General features: G+C 46.3%; 1 protein-coding gene across 1 annotated transcript in view; it reads left to right on the forward strand.

Annotated features, from left to right (window-relative positions):
- Positions 1-4,547: 4,547 nt before the first annotated feature.
- The window catches only part of LOC119398745 (uncharacterized), a 40,156-nt gene continuing 26,488 nt past the window's right edge, over positions 4,548-18,215 (forward strand). Inside the window, exons 1-4 of the mRNA XM_037665565.2 lie at positions 4,548-4,667; positions 9,054-9,413; positions 13,591-13,947; positions 16,406-16,632. Coding sequence (XP_037521493.2) covers positions 9,114-9,413; positions 13,591-13,947; positions 16,406-16,632 — 884 coding nt within the window. The 5' untranslated portion in view covers positions 4,548-4,667; positions 9,054-9,113. The remainder of the gene's footprint in view (positions 4,668-9,053; positions 9,414-13,590; positions 13,948-16,405; positions 16,633-18,215) is intronic.

Genomic DNA, 18,215 nt, shown 5'->3' on the forward strand with positions numbered 1-18,215 from the left:
ACAGCTGGTCAAAAGTAACCCAGTGGTCGACCCGCCGTTGGGCTAAAGAAGTCTTCGATGCTGTGCAGCATGCCCACAACGTACCACCAGTTGAAGGTCCAGCTCTGGTGGATGCTGCCAGATAGCAGAGACAGTCACGAAGAATTCCTGGAGGCCTATCGAACGTTCTTCAGCGAGCAGACCCCACTGGTGGACGTTGACGCGACGTTCTCGATCAGCGAGATATACCGAAAGCCGAACAAGAACCTCTACGAGGAGGCGATATATCACCTGGACTGCACGATAGAGTGGCCCGGCGTGCTCTGGTTCGGCGCGTCCACAAAATACCTGCAGGTACGAGCTCATTGCTTCTCTCTTGACACACTAACCCCGATCGTTTGAGTGACTTGACAGTTTTCACGTGGAGCTGTTGTACAGCTGGGGTTGAGCGTTGTTTGTGAAGGCTTGCCTTAGATGACGATGTACTGGGAATGTGTGTTTGCGTATATTGTAGCTTGTGTTCTTCTGTACTCTCATGTGTTTTCTGGCTTAGCTTTAAAGTTAATGCATGTATTTGTGCTGGTGAGCTTGTATATGGTAGCATGTGCAAGACCATTCCTGCTACACAAAGGTTTTCTAGGTACAAGAGTGTTTCTAGTTGCTAGTGCTTTTAGGCACAATTGTACTTCTAGGTACAGTGGTCAACTCTCATATCTATAACGACGGAGCGTCGTGCTCCGAACTGCACGAGCGACATCTACAGTTGAAAACGGGGCACCTCTGAGCATGCGCAGCCCCACTGATGCGCCTACCTTGCATTTTCGATCGTTGGTTATCACCGCGAATGCAACAACTGCTTTGGCCGTTGGAAGCGCTGTCAACAGTTTATCACAAAAACAAAAAAGAAAAAAAAAGAAAAAAGAAGGAAACGAAGCGAACCGTTGTCAGCGTGCGATGAAAGCTATGCTGCGTGTTGATTTGCCGTACGCGTTCACATTATCGCAGCAGCAGATTTGCGTCCACTTATAAGTTTTCTGCGGTTTTTCGCGTCGAGCTGCTTGCTCGTAAGCTGACACTTGAAAGCTCCGTAGAACTTCACCATGGCCCCGCGATTGACACTAGATGAAAGAAGAGCCATCACGGTAATGGGACGCACAATGAGCCAAAGAGCCATATCGGCGGCTACGGGACGTCCATTGCCGACTGTGAACCGAGTGCTCCGAGCATTTTACGAGGAAGGTCGTCTTGCTGATGCTGTCCGTCGTAGGCCAGAAAGGGCTACAACCGACGAGGAGGATCGACTGATTGTAGCTGCATCGGTTGAAAACCCCTTTCTCACTGCCCGGGAAATTCGGGATACTCTGGGATTGGACGTGTCCATGCAAACCATACGGCGGATGCTGCATTCAGCATTGATAAAAAGCAGAATTGCTGCTCAAAGGACCCAGCTCGAACAAATTCACAAACAACAGCGCATGGACTTCGCTTCCGTTGTCGAAAACTGGACGCCAGACAACTGGCGTGCCGTTGTTTTCAGTGACGAGGCCACGTTCTGTACGCGTTGGGACCAGAGGCAACGTGTGTGGCGTCCAGAGAGAACCAGGTAGTATTGGTTTTCTAAAGTGTGTTATGCTGCAGATATTCCACTAGCATGCAAAACCTATCCGCTTAAGATTCTAGGCAGAGAGAGAGAGAGAGAGACAGAGAAAGAGAGGAAGAGTGAGTATGCTCTTCTACGAAAGTGCATGATAAAGGCCATACGTAGAGCCTTAGTGCTAATTAAGGTAACTGCTGCTTATGGAATAAGTGAGAGTACGAATTGATGGGTACTACGAAAGACCCAAGTGTAAAATTGCAGGAATTACATTGCAGAAGCACATAAGAAGGTTCCCGGGCAACTGAAAGCCTAGCTTATGGCAGACAACGTGAGTATAATGACAAAATATACATTTCTTTTGTATTTGAGTGTAGGCATGCGGAGTCTGGTATGTGCGCCTCTAAGCAAGAGTATTGTCGCAACGTTGATTTTCTACTTGGCATGCGAGCTTGTTACAATGCCACAGTTTATCAGTGCTAAAGACAGGTTTTTTTAAAAGCAACTGCGGTTTATCATGCAGGTATGACCAAAAATATACCTGGAATGTTCGCTCCAGTGGGCGCACATCAGTGACCGTGTGGAGTGCCGTCAGTTACCAAGGACTAGGACCGCTCCACAGGGTTATAGGGCGGATGACGGCGGCCGACTACATGGACGTAATAGAAACAGTCCTTTTGCCCTACGTCCTGGACGGCCCCTTTCCAGACGGATTGTATCACTTCCAACAGGATGGGGCGACTATTCACACGGCAAAAAAAGTTCGAGAGCTTCTTGACAGCCTCGGAATAATGACCTTGGACTGGCCTGCTAGAAGCCCGGACCTCAATATAATCGAAAATGTGTGGGGTCTGATGAAAAGAAACCTCGCCAAACAGCCTGGGCTTGCGACATGCAACGCGGACGACCTGTGGTGCGCCATTGAAAGGGAGTGGGCCCAACTGAGAAATGACTCCACTCTTGTGGACCATCTCTACGAATCCCTCCCTCAGAGAATTCAGAGCGTACAGCTGTCTGGTGGAGCTGCAACGCGCTATTAGTTGGTGTATGTGCAACCACTTGCAGTCCCAGCTAATAAACTACGACAAGGTTTCTGCAGCGGCTAAGTTGCCGCTTACTCAAACTTAAAACTGTCAGCAATGAATGTTCACTCACGAAACGCACAAGGAAATAATACCGCATGCATGGCTTCACATTACATATGACACCTTTATTGATATGCATACATGAGTTAATTTTAATAAATATCCAAAGTCAAGGATATCCACACAGCGTTTTTCTGTATGCGCAATCCAAACCTACATTTAGTCGCAATCAACGGACCGTTGGTTAGTGATGGTTAATAACAGGTTGATGAAATTCAATCATAGGACACGGCAATAAATGCATTGAGCTATGAAAAATTCACAGAGCGATGCGCAATACCCATTGTCCGGCGCATCGTCGGTATGATATGATAGTGCGAACCGAGAATAAGTGCGCAGTATAAAACACGCCGATCCGGTGATTGCACTCTCTCTTTTTTTAGGCGCTCTACGGTTGACAGCGCTTCTGACGGCGAAATCAGTTGTCGCGGCCACGGCGATAAAACGGACGGAAATTACATGGCGAGCGCATCAGTGACACTGCGCATGCTCTGATGTGGCCCGTTTCAAGCTGTAGATGTCGCTCATGCAGTTCCGAGCACGACGCTCTGTCGTTATAGATATGAGAGTTGACCACTGTACAAGTGCTTCTAGTTGTACTAATGTCCACATCGTATAAAAGTAATGAAAATTGGACGACTGGTAAGAAGTCATTATGGGACGATTTGAGCGTGCATAGTGCAAACAAAGACAAAAGGAGGTAGACAAACTAACGGCGCTTGTTTGTCTACTTCCTTTCGTCTTTGTACTGTGCATGCTGAAACCATCCCATAATGAATCCCGCACAGGGGCGTAGCCAAGGGGGGGGTTGGGGGGGTTCAAACCCCCCCCGAAATTTTTCAATTTTGCTTGCGCATATATACACGCACACATACAAACACACGCACGAACATGCATAAAGTATGGTTGAACCCCCCCCGAAAAAAATTTCTGGCTACGCCCCTGATTCCGCATCATGTACCTACATGTAGGTGCACATCAAAAAAATCTGCGTGGTCAAAGTTAATATCTGGAGTTCCATTACTATTGGCAACATCGTAGTTAATTGTCCTTTTTGGTTTTACTTCTATATAATCACGGGCCATGTTTGCCAAGGCCTGGGTTACAGATCCTGTCAAGCCTGATAAATAGGTTTTTGTCTGTACCCACCAAGCATCATTGAGTGTCGTTGATGCTTAAATAAAATGCTGATTGATATTGCCTTGCCACACTAGATATCCCAGAATTAAATCCTGAAAAAAATTAACGCAGCTTTGCACTAGCCTGAAGGAAGCATGGAGCTGGGTGTCCTGCCTTGTTTCTCTTTATTTTTCTGTCCTTGTTCGTCTCTTTCTTCCTCTTTTTCTATCTCTTTGTTTCTTCTATCTCTTTTTTGCCTCTGTTTGTTTCTAGTTCTGTCTTTCTCTATCTTTCTTTCTCACTCTCTTTTTTTCTATCTTTTTTGATTTTCTTTCTATATCTCTTTCTTTTTCTGTCTTTCTTCCCTTTAGTTGTGCCAGTTAATGATGATGATAGTTTTCTGTTCACTCTGCATGGACTGACGGTCGGCTTAAACGGCTCTCTTGTTGAAATCGACCCCCTTTTTTTTTTCTTTCAAGCTCGGTCGTGCGTGGTGCATCGCTGGTCGTGACAAGGCCCATGGGAAGGCTCTGTTCCAGTGGCTGGTGCCCAGTCCCCTGGAGGCCTTCCAGCTGGCCACGCACCCGTTCGATCGGGACGTCAGCCTCTCGTCGGTCTCCTTTGGCACCCTGGTGCAGCTGGGCGTGTTCGTGCAGCACCAGCTGTTCTCCTCGTCCATCATTCGTGACCACCGAGACTACTGGGTCAACGCGACCTTCCATCACGACCAGCGTGTGCTGCACATTGACCTGCACCTCAACCACCGCGACGGCTGCGCAGGGCGGGTCGCTGAGTACCGGTTCGTCGTGCCGTACCTGAACATCCTGAAGGTGCGTGTACCGTCTCAAAGGGACGCTAAAGTGAAACGGTAATGAATTTGTACTGATAAATTGTACTCTGAACACTCGTGTCGTTAGTTTCATCACCATAGGTTTAATAATAGATGATAAGATCATTGTCAAAAGTTTCCCTTTTAAATTTCTCGCCAAAATTTCCCATAGCAACATCACGGATTTTAAAGTGGTTTTTCGTATTTTGGCCACATTGCTTCAACGAAATTTCCTGAAACTTGGTATATTAAGTCTGTGGCCCCCTCAGAAGACAATGTACTTCATTTTTACCAGTTAGTAACTACTTAGGCGGTAATAGACGCCATGAAATTCTATGACGTCATGTCGACCGGTGCAGGAATTTGAAGGTCGCAGCGCCACCCGTGTTTTCTTATTGCACATTTTCTCTCTTACCAAGCGTCTTCTCGCAGCAAGTGTGGTGTTTTTTTGGTCTCGTAAAAGAGTAATTTACTAATACGAGAAAAATAATCTTTCGTGGTGCCGTGGCATCGCTTTGCCAAATCTAGGCAGCGGGCTAGACTCCTAACCTGTGTAAGCTGCATTCAGATATGGTGCTGAAATGCAGAGCAAGTTGGGTACAGTTGAACACTTATATAATGCATACAAATGGTTAGGGATGGGCGAATTGTGAATTTGAAGTTCGAAGCGAATCCGAAGCGAATAGTGATTTGGTCGAATAATTTCGAATAGAATAGTTCGAATAGTATTTACCGCATCTTATTAAGAAGAATGAGCATTTTTGTCATGACCCTTGCACAATATTTTCAAGGATTGGAACTAGGTATGAGTGAATGTCACTTTTTTGGTTTCAAATGAAGCAGCCTTGAATAGTATCAAGATTTGAATAGCAGTAGGGGGTGCAAGTTATAAGTGGTTCAATACGTTACAATTTGAAAATTACTATACTTAGCGCATATAAGCCCATATAACACGCTTTTAAACTTAAAAAAATATGTACATTTAATCTTGAAGTGTGGCCTCGCAGCAGTGCAGATTTCCCCTGGATGGGTTGTTTCACGGCACAGCAACCAGACGCTGCAGTGAAACCACCTTTACAGGGGGTTATGTGAGGTCAAATGTATACATATGTCCGTTCATTTCGAATAATCTAAATTCGTATTGAAGTGAATTCGAATACTGTAATATTCGTTCGAATATTCGAAATGCCAGAATATTCGCCCATCCCTACACATCTTCTCTCTTACCAAGCGTGTTCTCGCAGCAACTGTGGTGTTTTTTTTGGTCTCGTGAAAGAGTAATTTACTAATACGATAAAAACAATTTTTCGCGGTGCCGTGGCATCGCTTTGCCGAGTCTAGGCAGCGGGCTAGACTCCTGACCTGTGTAAGCTGCATTCAGATATGGTGCTGAAATGCAGAGAAAGTTGGGTACAATTGAACACTTATATAATGCATACAAATGGTATAAACTATCGTAAATAAGGAAGTGAATGTGGAGCAAATTTTTTGGCAGCTTCACTGTGTTGCCTATCACCTTTTGATGCTAGCGAGTTTTCTCTGAAAGTTACTTTTTAATATATATTCACTGTCATAAGTGACCTAATGCCACAGAATAAAGGGCAATGTACTGCACTAGTTCTTTTTTTTAAGTTTAGGAAATGTGGATGCTGCCCGAGTTGTAAGACGCATGCAGCCGCATAATGTTGTCATTAATACAGCTTAAAGCAGGGGTCTCAAACATGAATGTAGCCCACAGACCTTTCACTAGCGGCTCAGCCTGTACACGACTGTCTTAGCTTCATAACATATGTTCTAATTTTTTAAATAAATATTTTAACACGGAACGTGTTTTATGCCGAGGCCCACCAAGACTTTTGTCACGGAAGTACGTCGGCAAAACGAACGCCATCAAATGGCAAAGAAAAAGAAGTATAAGAAGTTCCGTTGACAGGAGTCGAGCCTATGACCTCTCGGTCCGCGACGATGGCTGGCGGGCGTTCAGCCCACTGAGCTACCGCCAAACACCTAACGGAGGTTACATGAACGCGCCTTTTATCTTTCACACTTTTTCACAGTGCTGGATGGATGGATGCTATGAGCGTCCCCTTTATAACGGGGTGGTGACATGTGTGCCACCAGGCACGAAAAAAAATAGTGCCGTTGCTGCGACCGTCCCATTCGGCGCGTTTCCAATAGAAGTGTAATTTCGTTTAACACACCACGAGGTGGTGGCTTTAGCCCAAGCCTCGCTCATAGCATCCATCCATATGAAAAAATAGCTCTCTGACGCTCGCCTGGCTGTCGCACCCAAGCTTCTTGGTCGCAATGTGTTCCCCACTCGCCCTGTGAGAATTAACTGCCAGGCTAGAGGAAAGACATGACGCACATAGCGTTTCTATATGCATTTCACGATGCTTTGAAGGAGTTCATATTGAATATCAGTGTTTATTATGTGCTTCTTGACGCCATATTTGCAGGGGATTCACCATATACGGTGATGCATGTGTTAAGAACTTCAGCTACCGCAAGGGTTAAATCATGATCATGGGCGTTAGTCGTCGGTACGGAGATGTGCCACTACGTGTCAACGTGAGTGCGTCTACATCAAGTGGTGCTCTATCTGCGAAACAACAGTAGACATTGTACAAGGTCTCATATACCAATGCAGTACAAACAACCAACTTTGTGACTACACGTTTCACTTTCGTGTTATACCGATTCCTATGACAGAGGGATCAACTATCTTTTTTTATGAGCTACACAAACGTGACTGGTCTCGAGTACTTTTTGCGTGACGCACCCCATGTTGTCACCATGTGTTGAACCTTTAATGCAAAGTTATATTTCAGAATCGGCATCCAAATTTTCGCAATTCAAGAGATTGGTATCTATATGTTTCTCAAATCCTGACATCAAATCTCCATCAGAAATGACCCGTATACGAGATATAGGAAAGGCCTTCTTTTCAAATAGCAACATTCAAATAGCATTGTTCGTGGTCCCGGACCTTGCAGAGCTAAATTTCGTGAATGCAGCTCGCTAGCTGAGGTGAGCTTGAGACCCCTGGTTTAAGGCATTGCGCAAAAGAAAAATTGGACAGATAATCTCGCAGTGCATGGCATTAAGAAAGTACAACAGATGAGCATGCTACGAGCAGAAGAAATGAGCTGTGGTCTCGTCTTCAGACGTGGTTCACTGCTGTGACGAGGGTGTTCAGGCAGGTCATTGCACTCGGCAAGCACAGTTAGGTTGAGGCACGGCATCGGAGGAAAGCAGTGGGTCTTGGGGGACAACGTGGAGTTGTGCTCAACCTGCCTTGGCATTGATGTGGTCTGCACCTGATGCTGTGGAGGGCCTGTGGATGACCGAGTAGAAGGCCTCTAAATGAGCCGACGCACTGGTCTTGCGCATTTCACTCGTCACAGATAACTTTCTACAGATATGTAAGAACAAAAAGTATTTCGTGTCTGTCATACTTGACAAGCACCTACCCGGCCACTTGAATACGTGCTGGCCGAAAATTGTTCTGGAAGCAAATTAATTGCACAGTGAAATGGTGAGAAAACACCCAGACCTGTACCTGCAAGCTCGTTGTACTAGAACACATGGAACATAATGTTCATCGCGCCACAGGCCCAATCGGAAGTTAACTTCAAAATGTCTTGCAATAAATCGGATACTACATTGCATCTCCAGACTGTTCCGTAGGAATTGCTGAACACTTTCCTCATTTCATGAGCCGGGGCTACTTACATAGACTGACTTAAAGCTTAGTCATCGGAACACTTGATGGTGGTTAAATTCAGATTGGAACCCCAGAAGGCTGAAGTTCGTCCAGAGGTCCCTACAAAGCATCCCTCACAGCCCTTTTGCTGCATTAATATTGTTATTGTTTTGGTTGTTGTTGTGGCTGTTCTTAGGCGTACATAGTACCTGAAAATGATCGAAAAGAGGAGTTCGGGTTATGATCGGTCTTGTTTTGGAAATATCCTGATGTTAAAAGGATGCTAGTATGCCATATCTCTCGATAAATTTTATGCAGATAAGTTCCAGAAGCAGGTGAAACGGTCATCACTAAAGCTGCAAAACAGTTACTGAAATATCCTTGAACCCGAGGCACTGGGCTGAGGAGATGCATCACGGAGGCCCCAGCCTGTGATGCACAGACTTTTCGAATGTTGGGGAAAGCCATGTACATCTGTGGCACAGTCCGGAAGTGTTTCAACTTGGCATCGCCAACACTGTTGCACCTGAGAATGGTGCTGTCGTTCATTTTTCTTGACGACTGGTATTCCCTACAATACGAGGAATTCTCGACCCGGAAATGGTTAACCAAATTGATAAAGTAGCTTGCTGACACCCTCGACGAAGCTAATGCTTCTCTATTATGTTTGGCACGCCGCAGGTGTTAATAAACGAGAAGGATCGCCTCGTTGAGATCTACCTTCAGCTGAAGATCCCGGCAATGCTGATGGGTGAAGTGATCAACGACATCCCTTCACGGCCTGGCAGCGCAGCCGCTGCTGCACCTCTGCGCTGGGAGCGACACCTTGCCATCGGCTGTGACTGTATTGGTGGGCCCGTGCGCACGGCCTCGCTATGCGGGGGCCTTTTCCTCAAGCTGGTCTTGCGGGACCACTCCCTCGCGAGGCGCGTGATTGGGCGGCTCTCGCAGCGTTGCGCCCACAGTACCCTGTTCTGCTATGCCCCCATCCGAACCTACTGTCCCGATGCTGTGGTGGCCCGTTGGACCAACGAGGTTATGGTACGGATGCTGCGGCATTTCTTTTAAGGAACAATTGCACTCAAATGTCTTGGTCACCTTTGAACCGAATCAAGTCGATAATGTAAACTGCTTTTTGAGTCGGTTCTTAACGCACAGTCATATCTGATGGCTTTAGAACAGTGCAGGCAGCCGGCAGAACACTGCTTTGCATGTTCCTTAAAGGTGTTTGTTGTTTATTAGCTTAACATGTGCGTGGACGGGGGGTGCCTCTAGTGCTGAAGCCAAAACAATTGATTGGCGTTATCCTGCTGTATCTCTGCCGACATGTGTGTATGGCCTAACCTGAGAAAACCAAGTTGGGTGCTTCAGCCACTTCTAACTTTCACTCTCATCTTTTGTCTATCTACACTTATTTGATGCATACGGTTGCCTGATACTCTAGCACTGTGTTCAAACCAAAAGCAATCTGTGGCAATTTGTAAAAGAAAATCTCTGGCCATGTAGGGCTTGTTTAAGTTGCAGAAAAGTTTAATTATTATAATTAGCCATTTCCACTTGGATCAATGACAGCATTAGCGCAGCTTTCTTTTCTTTTTGCACTGAAGCGGAAGCCATATGTTTTACTCTTTTGTAGTGCTATTTCTTGGCCTACATCACAATGTCGAGTGCCTTACTCTGAAAATCATGGGCCACACTTGTCATCGTCTGATGTGTGCTAGTCTATACGGAAAAAAGAGTACTCCACATACCATAGATACTTTTCACCCTCATCTAACCACTGTAGTGTTTGCTCCTCTGTCAACATGTCACAACATTAAAAGTTTCGAAACGTTCCTTGACACTTGTCATGAGCTGGCTGTGCAGCCTACACCTGCTAGCATTCAACCTAAAGCACGCCATTTCTTCTCCCTCTGCGTGTGAACATTAAAATTCCTTCTCTGAAGGTGTTTGCATTTGGCGATGTGTGCGTCTTTGAGCTCCATCAGCTGCTTCAGCGTCACAGAAGCTTGTTCACTAACTGTCCGCGAGACTGCACAAAGGGCCTGGGGAATGGCCTAGCGTCGCCTCGCAGGCCATATCTTGAAGGTGATCTGCGAAGCAACTGATACAAAGTTGCGACGAATACTGATAACTTCGTGTGTGATGTGTTCTCGCCGCTAAATTTTGTCTGCAGGCAAGTGCCAGCGTGAATGTTGGCACTCGGTCATTGGAGGACCAGCACAATGTCGGAAATTTGCATCTTTTGTGGTCAGGCGCAGTGGTTGGACTGCAAGTTCTCGTACACACACCAGCAGCCTTCCGTAGCAATGAATAATATACAATGACATCATCCTGTAGCCACCATGTTGGAGCAACAGTATGGTGGGACGCTGCATGTCTTGTGCCATGTGCGAGCTGTCTTATGCTTTACGGTCTAAAAAAACTCACAGGGTTTCTTACGCATCCTCCTAAGTCGACTTAAAGGGGAAAGCCATCTTCTTTTTTTTTCTTGTAGTATGTCGATGTAATGAACCTCCCGCGCCCCCCTCCGAAAGATTTCTACAACTAATGTGGTTCTGCGATGCCTCCACTAGTATGGAGGCATTGTAGGCGTTCTGCACCTCAGCTTGTTTTGCACTGCCTCCGAGATTGGCCCACCTTTGACCAGACAATGATGTCATGTGATGTCATAATGTCACGTCACAAATTTTGACGATCTGTGACATTACGATGTCATATGGTGACCGCATCACACAATGACTTTTTGCATCACTCGTGTTGACACAGCCGACGTGGGATGCCGATGCGGGACGGCGGTCAATTTTCGCGTTTGATGAGGCATCTGAGGCTTTCTCCTTAATGTTCTACCCACGGGAGTCCCTTGTCATTCACATCACCGTTCTACACATAGCTTGTCATTGTCATAGTCTCTCTTCATGTAAGTCTGGCCACACTGTAACACACCTGCTTACTCGGCAAGCTCGTGTTTACGGCTTGCGGAGAGCAGCACATCGAATGGCTCGTCGGACATGGTAGTGACTTCGGCAAAGCACTCACATACAGCACTGCACAGTGGAGGAAGTTTAACGTGGACAGGCTGAATCATTTCAAAGCTCAATGTATCTTGCCCTTTCTTAGCCACTCGTTGACAAAACAAGCAAAAGCAAGTTGCGTACACAAATGTACGAAGCGCCTGAAAGGGTTAAGAATGGGAACTGGTGTTTCGGATTGCAGTAGTCTGGAAAAATGTAACTGGATCTTGTCGACGATGCTTTACTAGTCAAATGTGAGCACCAAACAAGACATTGAGGCAAAGAGCGCAGCTGATGCCTATGCAATCGTTACTGCAACAAATGAAGGCGGGGACTGTGCGTGCAATGCATAATTTTTAGAGCTGTGTGAATAGCAAAATTTTGGGTGCGAAGCGAATTCGAATAATAAAAATTCAGTGCGAATTGAATCGAATAATTTCGAATAATTTTCGAATATTTCTCAAACATTTTTCGAATAATTCGAAGCGAAATTACAGAAAAAGTTGCAGAGAATCCCTAAGTATGTTCTTGTGAGATAGCAACATGAAAGTGTTTCTTTTCGCTAGGTTGATGAAGCGCTGGTGGGGTCATATTTCATAGTTGTCTTTCTTATCAAGAATGAGGCAATGTAGAGGCCGAATTGTATTTATGTACATGATTTGGTGCAACCAAAGTGTTGCCAACAACACTTTACACGTGATAGGCAGAGATGCCATTTCCTCAGCCTCTCCTCCTCTTTCAACTACTGTGGAAGGCCAACTGATGTGGCGGACAAGGGTGTGCTCCCTTCAAGTCCGGAGTTCCAAATCTGCCTCATAGACATCGACATATCAGAACATCTGAAATTTTGGATGCTAAAGAGCTTCGGCGTCCGATTTTTCAGACTTCCTGCCCAAATTTCAGGTCCAAAACAGCATTAATTGAGCCCCCAACTTTGCCACATCTTTCATCTCCATATTGGAACCAGCGTTTTCTTGAGTTAGTACATTTGCGACCGTAGCGGAGCTTGAAAGGCAGCTTTGCCACAATACGGGGGTATATTGCAGCAAGGTCGACAGTTGGGCTAGTTGGTAAGGTTCCATAATATTTTAGAGCAGCGCAAAAGACGGGACAAAGGACAAGAAGTTCATCAAAGGACAAAGCGCTCGTCTGTGAACTTCTTGTCCTTTGTCCCGTCTTTTGCGCTGCTCTAAAATATTGTGGAATACAGGGGTGTGATGAGGTGAAGCATATTGAAAATTTAGCGACCACTTCTAAACGGTCGTTAACCGTCTCTTGGCTAAGTTCGACCGTAACGGACCTTAAAAGGCAGCTTTGCCGCAATACGGGGGTGTGATGAGGTGAAGCATATTGAAAATCTAGGGACCACTTTTAACCGGACTTTGTCTCTTGGCTAAGTTCGACCGTAACGGACATTGAAAGGCAGCTTTGCCGTAATACGAGAGTGTAATGAGGTGAAGCATATTGAAAATTTGAAGGGGTCACTTTTAACCGGACGTTGACTGCATTTGTCTTTGGGAAGTTCGAATACAGTCGACGTCCGATTTCCCGGACCCTCAAGGGACCGCGAAAACGTCCGGAAAATCGGGCAGTCCGCAAAAACGAATGCACGTGAAAACGCACATTTTTCATTTTTGGTAGGTATTTTTCGCTGACGGAGAGGGTCACAGCCGGAGTACAAGATTCCCATAGCAATTCAGCCAATGCATTGTTTAGGTGGCTCTGAAAAGAGCCGTTTATAAAAAAAAAATACGACGTGGCCGGCACTACCTCATAGGTCAGCACTTGGGCGCAAAGGAGTCGCTTATTTTCTTTTGCACGGTCCGCTTGCCCGCGATTATGTCTGCCTCAATTTCAGTCAACGTCATGTTGCCGCTGTACACCAATGACAGTGTCATCAGTGCTCGCATCAACTCCGAGCTCGTTGGCTGTGTAGGAGCTGGCTCTTCGTTCTCGGTGTCGGAGTCATCGGAATCCTCCGTAACTTGATGAATGATTTCGTCATCGGTCAACTCCGCACATAGCTCGAGGTCTTTGTCAGCGTCGGCGAAGCCCTCAAGGGTTCGAATAGTTCGAATAGTAAAATTTCAGTGCGAAATTTCATAAAATATTCGAAATTTCGTAAAATATTCGAAATTCGGAAGTAAAATATTCGAAATTTCGAATATTCGCACACCCCTAATAATTTTATGCAAATTTTCCAGGCGCGCTGCGAGGAAATGCAGAGGACGCTGCCATTTCCCTGTGCCTACGCGTTCAAGGCGGCCCTCCACATCACATTCGACGTTCTCGATCAAATGGCGCTGATGTCTACGTCCTCGTTCGACAAGCTCATGCGGGACATCGAGAAACGATCCAAGAAGGAGCCGTCGGTGGTGGAGCGGGCTCTGAGTCACATCGTGACCAGCATCGACGCAGGCAACGTGGTGATGTTTGCACCCGCCTTCTACGCCTCGTGCACCATGTTCAAGGACGAGAAGCCACCGCAGCTGGCACGCGGCACGTGCCTCGTACGGAGCGTGTTCGTCACACCTGGCCGGCTCATTCTTCGTCCTGCACAGGTGCGTAGAGGGATTCCTCGGTCTTCACAGCAGGAACTGTAGTGGTACCTTATTTTCTCGTGTATAACATGCCCCTGCATATAACCAGCATCCCCAACTACTAACCATGAAAGAATGAAAATAGGTAAAAAAAATACCCCAGTTCCACCCAGTGCGAAGTTTTCGTCTGCACCCGAGGTAGTTACGCCACCTATGGGTGTATTTGGGGACCAGAGTGGGACACACAGACACTCATCTGTCATCAAATGCAGCCCTAGAGCAGCTCCGCTTCTAAAAAGGTGCGCCGCTGTTAAAAAGGTTCTTGCGCATTGCCGTGAAGCAGACTTCCTTGCATTACTGTGCAGTAGTGCCGTGAAGCCAACTTGTGCACCAAAATTCGTGTGGAGCTCGCACCTAGACTTTGGCCCTGACTTTTCTGTATATCTTGTGTGGATTATGCACGAGAAGATATGGTATTTCTGTGCCCGTTTTGTGTTTATACATGATTTTAACAATGAGAGCATGCGAGCCATGTTAACAATGAGGCATGTGAGGTATGCAAACTGTGGCTGATGACTGCGTATGGGAATGCAATGCAATGTCAGTGCTACAGCATGCTACTGCGATACTTGTAAGTTAAAATACTGTCATCGTGCTGTGTGGGTAGCCCTTTCAGAGACGTCCAGTAGTAGTCCAAGACGGCCACTACACACATGTGCATGCACGCAATTTCTAAAAATTTAGAATGCTTGTTGACGAACTTCAGAAACTGATTTAATTGGCTGTAAAGCAGTTTCAGGATGTTATGACAGTTTACATGGATGGACACAGCTCATCTTCGTGCATGCATGTATACATATAGGGGGCCTTCGAATTGTATCGCAGCGTGCAGTTGTAACATACGTAATCTAAAGTCAAAGCACTTTTGGAGCAGCGGCCCCACCTTTGTTATGCCTTGCAGCTTCAAAGTGGAGAGCTTATCTCAAGAAACAAAACATTGCTAGTATATTAGCACTGTGTCCTCGGAGGGGAATAAAGCTAAGCATGAGTGAGGATTTTTGTATCTTGCTGTTGCAACGAGGAGCAATTAGAAAAAACTATAGACCACTTCACTCTTTGAAGGTGTGTGACCATGCTTTCATAAAGTGGTCACGTGCTACAGAGATAGATGACTCTGCTCTTGACACCGTTCATAAGTGCGCTGCTCCTTGCGAGTTCCCACAGTGCGAGGTCGACCCATACTTGCCACGCACGACCGCGCCAATGCAGCACCTAGACTTAAATGACGGGCCAAAACACGTAGGAAATGTATACAAATTTTTTTCAACTTCAAGTTTTTTTCTGCCACTTCATAGAGGGAACCAGGAGTTCCACTTTAATGATTCTATAAAACTTCTGTTGGGCCTAGTGGGTAAATAGCTTTTAAGACGAAAACTTCGTCGCAAACCACCACGGCCCGCAAAGAATAGATGAGACAGCGTCAGTGCTTGCGTCGTCTATTCTTTGTGGTCCGTCATGGTTTGTGCTGAAGTTGTCACGTTAAAATGGAATAATTCAGAATTCTTCAAAATACACCACTGCTCCCTAGGGGGCGCTAGGTGTTTTTTGCCTACAGGCACTGAAAAATCAAGGTGTTCCATTTACAGCTGCACTGAAAAAGCAAATTTTGTTAAAGGGCCCCTGACAGCCGATTTTTTGTTTGTGACATTTATGTTGTAATAAGTAGGTCTATGTCTTGTAATCACGGAATGATACCGTAAATCCTCCAACGCGATGTCTAATTAATCCTAGCAGCGTTAGTTATGGTCATTTTTAGTGTAGGTTCAAAATGCGCGCCGAAAGAGGATAAGAAAGTAGCGCTGCGCCGCGGCGGTCGCGCCTTGGGGCACACATGATGACTTGTGCTCAGTATTGGGTGACGTCAGCCACACGCTTGAACTGCCAGTTGGAGAACACACACACGGAGAGCTCACGCTGCCTGCCGACACATACTGAAGAAGGAGAAGGTGGGAGGAGCAAAAAGCAAACATGCTTCGCAATATACCACAGTGCACCGCGCATATTTCTGTCTGTGACGTCGACAACGCTTGCTTTACCTCTGCAACGTCACAAGGGGCCTACGTCTACGTCATACTAGTGGTTATGCTGATAGGAGTTCAAAATGCAGATGAGCACTCAGGCTTACTTTAAAACCAAATTAAAATATCTTAAAGGCAACGCTCGTCACTCATAATCGGTCAGAAGTGCCCCCCGCATCTCGAGTTTCCGAATTCGGTGTCAGGGGTCCTTTAAATCGGGTGGCCTGAGTGCAGTCGCGTTGCACTTACACTTTCTGCACAAGTGATCTGACAATTTGCTGGCGTATTCTCAATTTTGCGCATGTTCACGTTGAACCCGCTACGTATTTCGATTTGTGTGAATGCTTTGCATGTGCCTCACTTAAGCTACATAATGGTAACTGAATTGCATTTTGCTGCAGGTTCACTTCGAGAACAGGATTCTGCGTGAGTTCAACGCAGAATTTGCCATCCGGGTGTCGTTCAGGGACGACAACCTGGACAAGCTGTCCTTCACGCTGAACCTGCACTCGTCACGGGACGCTCTCCTCAACGCCGTTGTTGCCCGCTTTCTGCAAGACGGGCTGCGCGTTGGTGCCCGAGAGTTCAAGTTCCTGGCGCCGTCCACGAGTCAGCTTCGTGACCATGGGTATGATTGAGTGAGAATGGCAGTTTGAGCATGGTAGTACAGTGAGTAAGCCTGGGTGAATATTCAAGCGCTTTGAATACATATTCGAACGAATGTTACAGTATTGGAATGTGCTTCAACTTGAATTTGGATGTATTCAAAACTAGTAAGGTACTTTACTGTGTGTAAATGACCGTATGCTAAACATATTTGACCACATGCAGCGCTCTGAAAAGGTAATTTAACTGCACTGTGGAGACGCTATGCTGTGAAACCAACTATCCAGGAAACATTTGCACTGCCGCAAAGCCACACTGCGTGCTAAATGTACATATTGCATGCACTTTTTCATTGAAATGCTTAAAAGTGTGTTATAGGGCTTATGTGGGCTAAGTGTAGCAAAGACTTAACATATTTCATCGCTTATGACTTGCACCCTACTATTCAAATCCTCTTACTAGTATTCAAATGAGCTTCAAACCAAAAAAGTAATATTCGCATAAGCCTTGCTCTAGTTCTTAAAATTATTGTTGAATTTAGGGATTTTTCTTTATACATTGTGATATATGTACAGTCAACTGCCAGTTTTCGGACGCCCGATTTTCCGGGCATGCTCGAAAATTTGGACGCTTTTGTGGCACCGTCACCAGCCCCATAGACGTCAATGTGTAAGGACCTCCGAAATTTCGGACGCTGAAACTCTTCGGCGTCTGATTTTTCGGACTTTCTGCCCAAATTGCAGGTCCGAAAGGCGTTATTTGAAGCCCCCATTTCTGCCGCGTCTATCATCTCGTAGGTTCGAACCAGCGCTTTCGTGAGTCGACCTGTTTGCAACAGTAGCAGAGTCCGAAAGTCAGCTTTGCCGCAATGCCGAAGTGTTATGGGATGAAGCAGACCAGAAATTCAAAGGGGCCGTTATCACGGCGCCGTGTGGCGATGTCTTTATGGATAAGCAGCAGAAATGCACGAAGGCGTGATGGCGGCAGGTGGCAAACGCGCCAGTACGGCTTAATTGCTGACAACCCTTACGATAAGCATCTTCAGTCAACTGCTGGGTAGTGCATGTGGCCTAGCGCAGTTGCATGCATACTGCATGCATTTAATAGGCGAGAACCCAAACACGCCAAGCCGCCATTCATGCTGCCTCTTTGTACGAGACCGCTAAGGGCGCTGCACAGACACGTTGCCTTCACGAACGAAACCAGCTCGCCACTGCCGTGCCCGTGTGCGGTCAGGAACAGAGTGGGCATCAGGAACCCTTTCGTGACAAATGTGTGCGTACGGTACAGTAACAGTACAGTGACGGCATCAGCTTAGTTGGCGATGTGCTGCACATGACTAGAAACGATTGGCGTCACACGGCAGTAAATGCTGTGTATCGGCGGATATTCGGCGATGTGTGTGCGCATCGTTTACGTGCGCACACGCATCAGGGAAAGCTGGACGAGTCGTCTGCTCTTCTGCCGCAGTCTTTGTGTTCCATGTCATCGTTTCCAAACGCTCTATGCGAGAGAGCCGTAATCTATTCTGTGCTTTGTTGGTATCAGTGGCACTTATCACGAGACGCAAATTTGCAAGTGGCAGTTGGCACGTAGTCAAGCGGG

The sequence above is a fragment of the Rhipicephalus sanguineus genome, chromosome 7 (assembly GCF_013339695.2).
Source record: "Rhipicephalus sanguineus isolate Rsan-2018 chromosome 7, BIME_Rsan_1.4, whole genome shotgun sequence".
Classification (NCBI taxonomy): domain Eukaryota; kingdom Metazoa; phylum Arthropoda; class Arachnida; order Ixodida; family Ixodidae; genus Rhipicephalus; species Rhipicephalus sanguineus.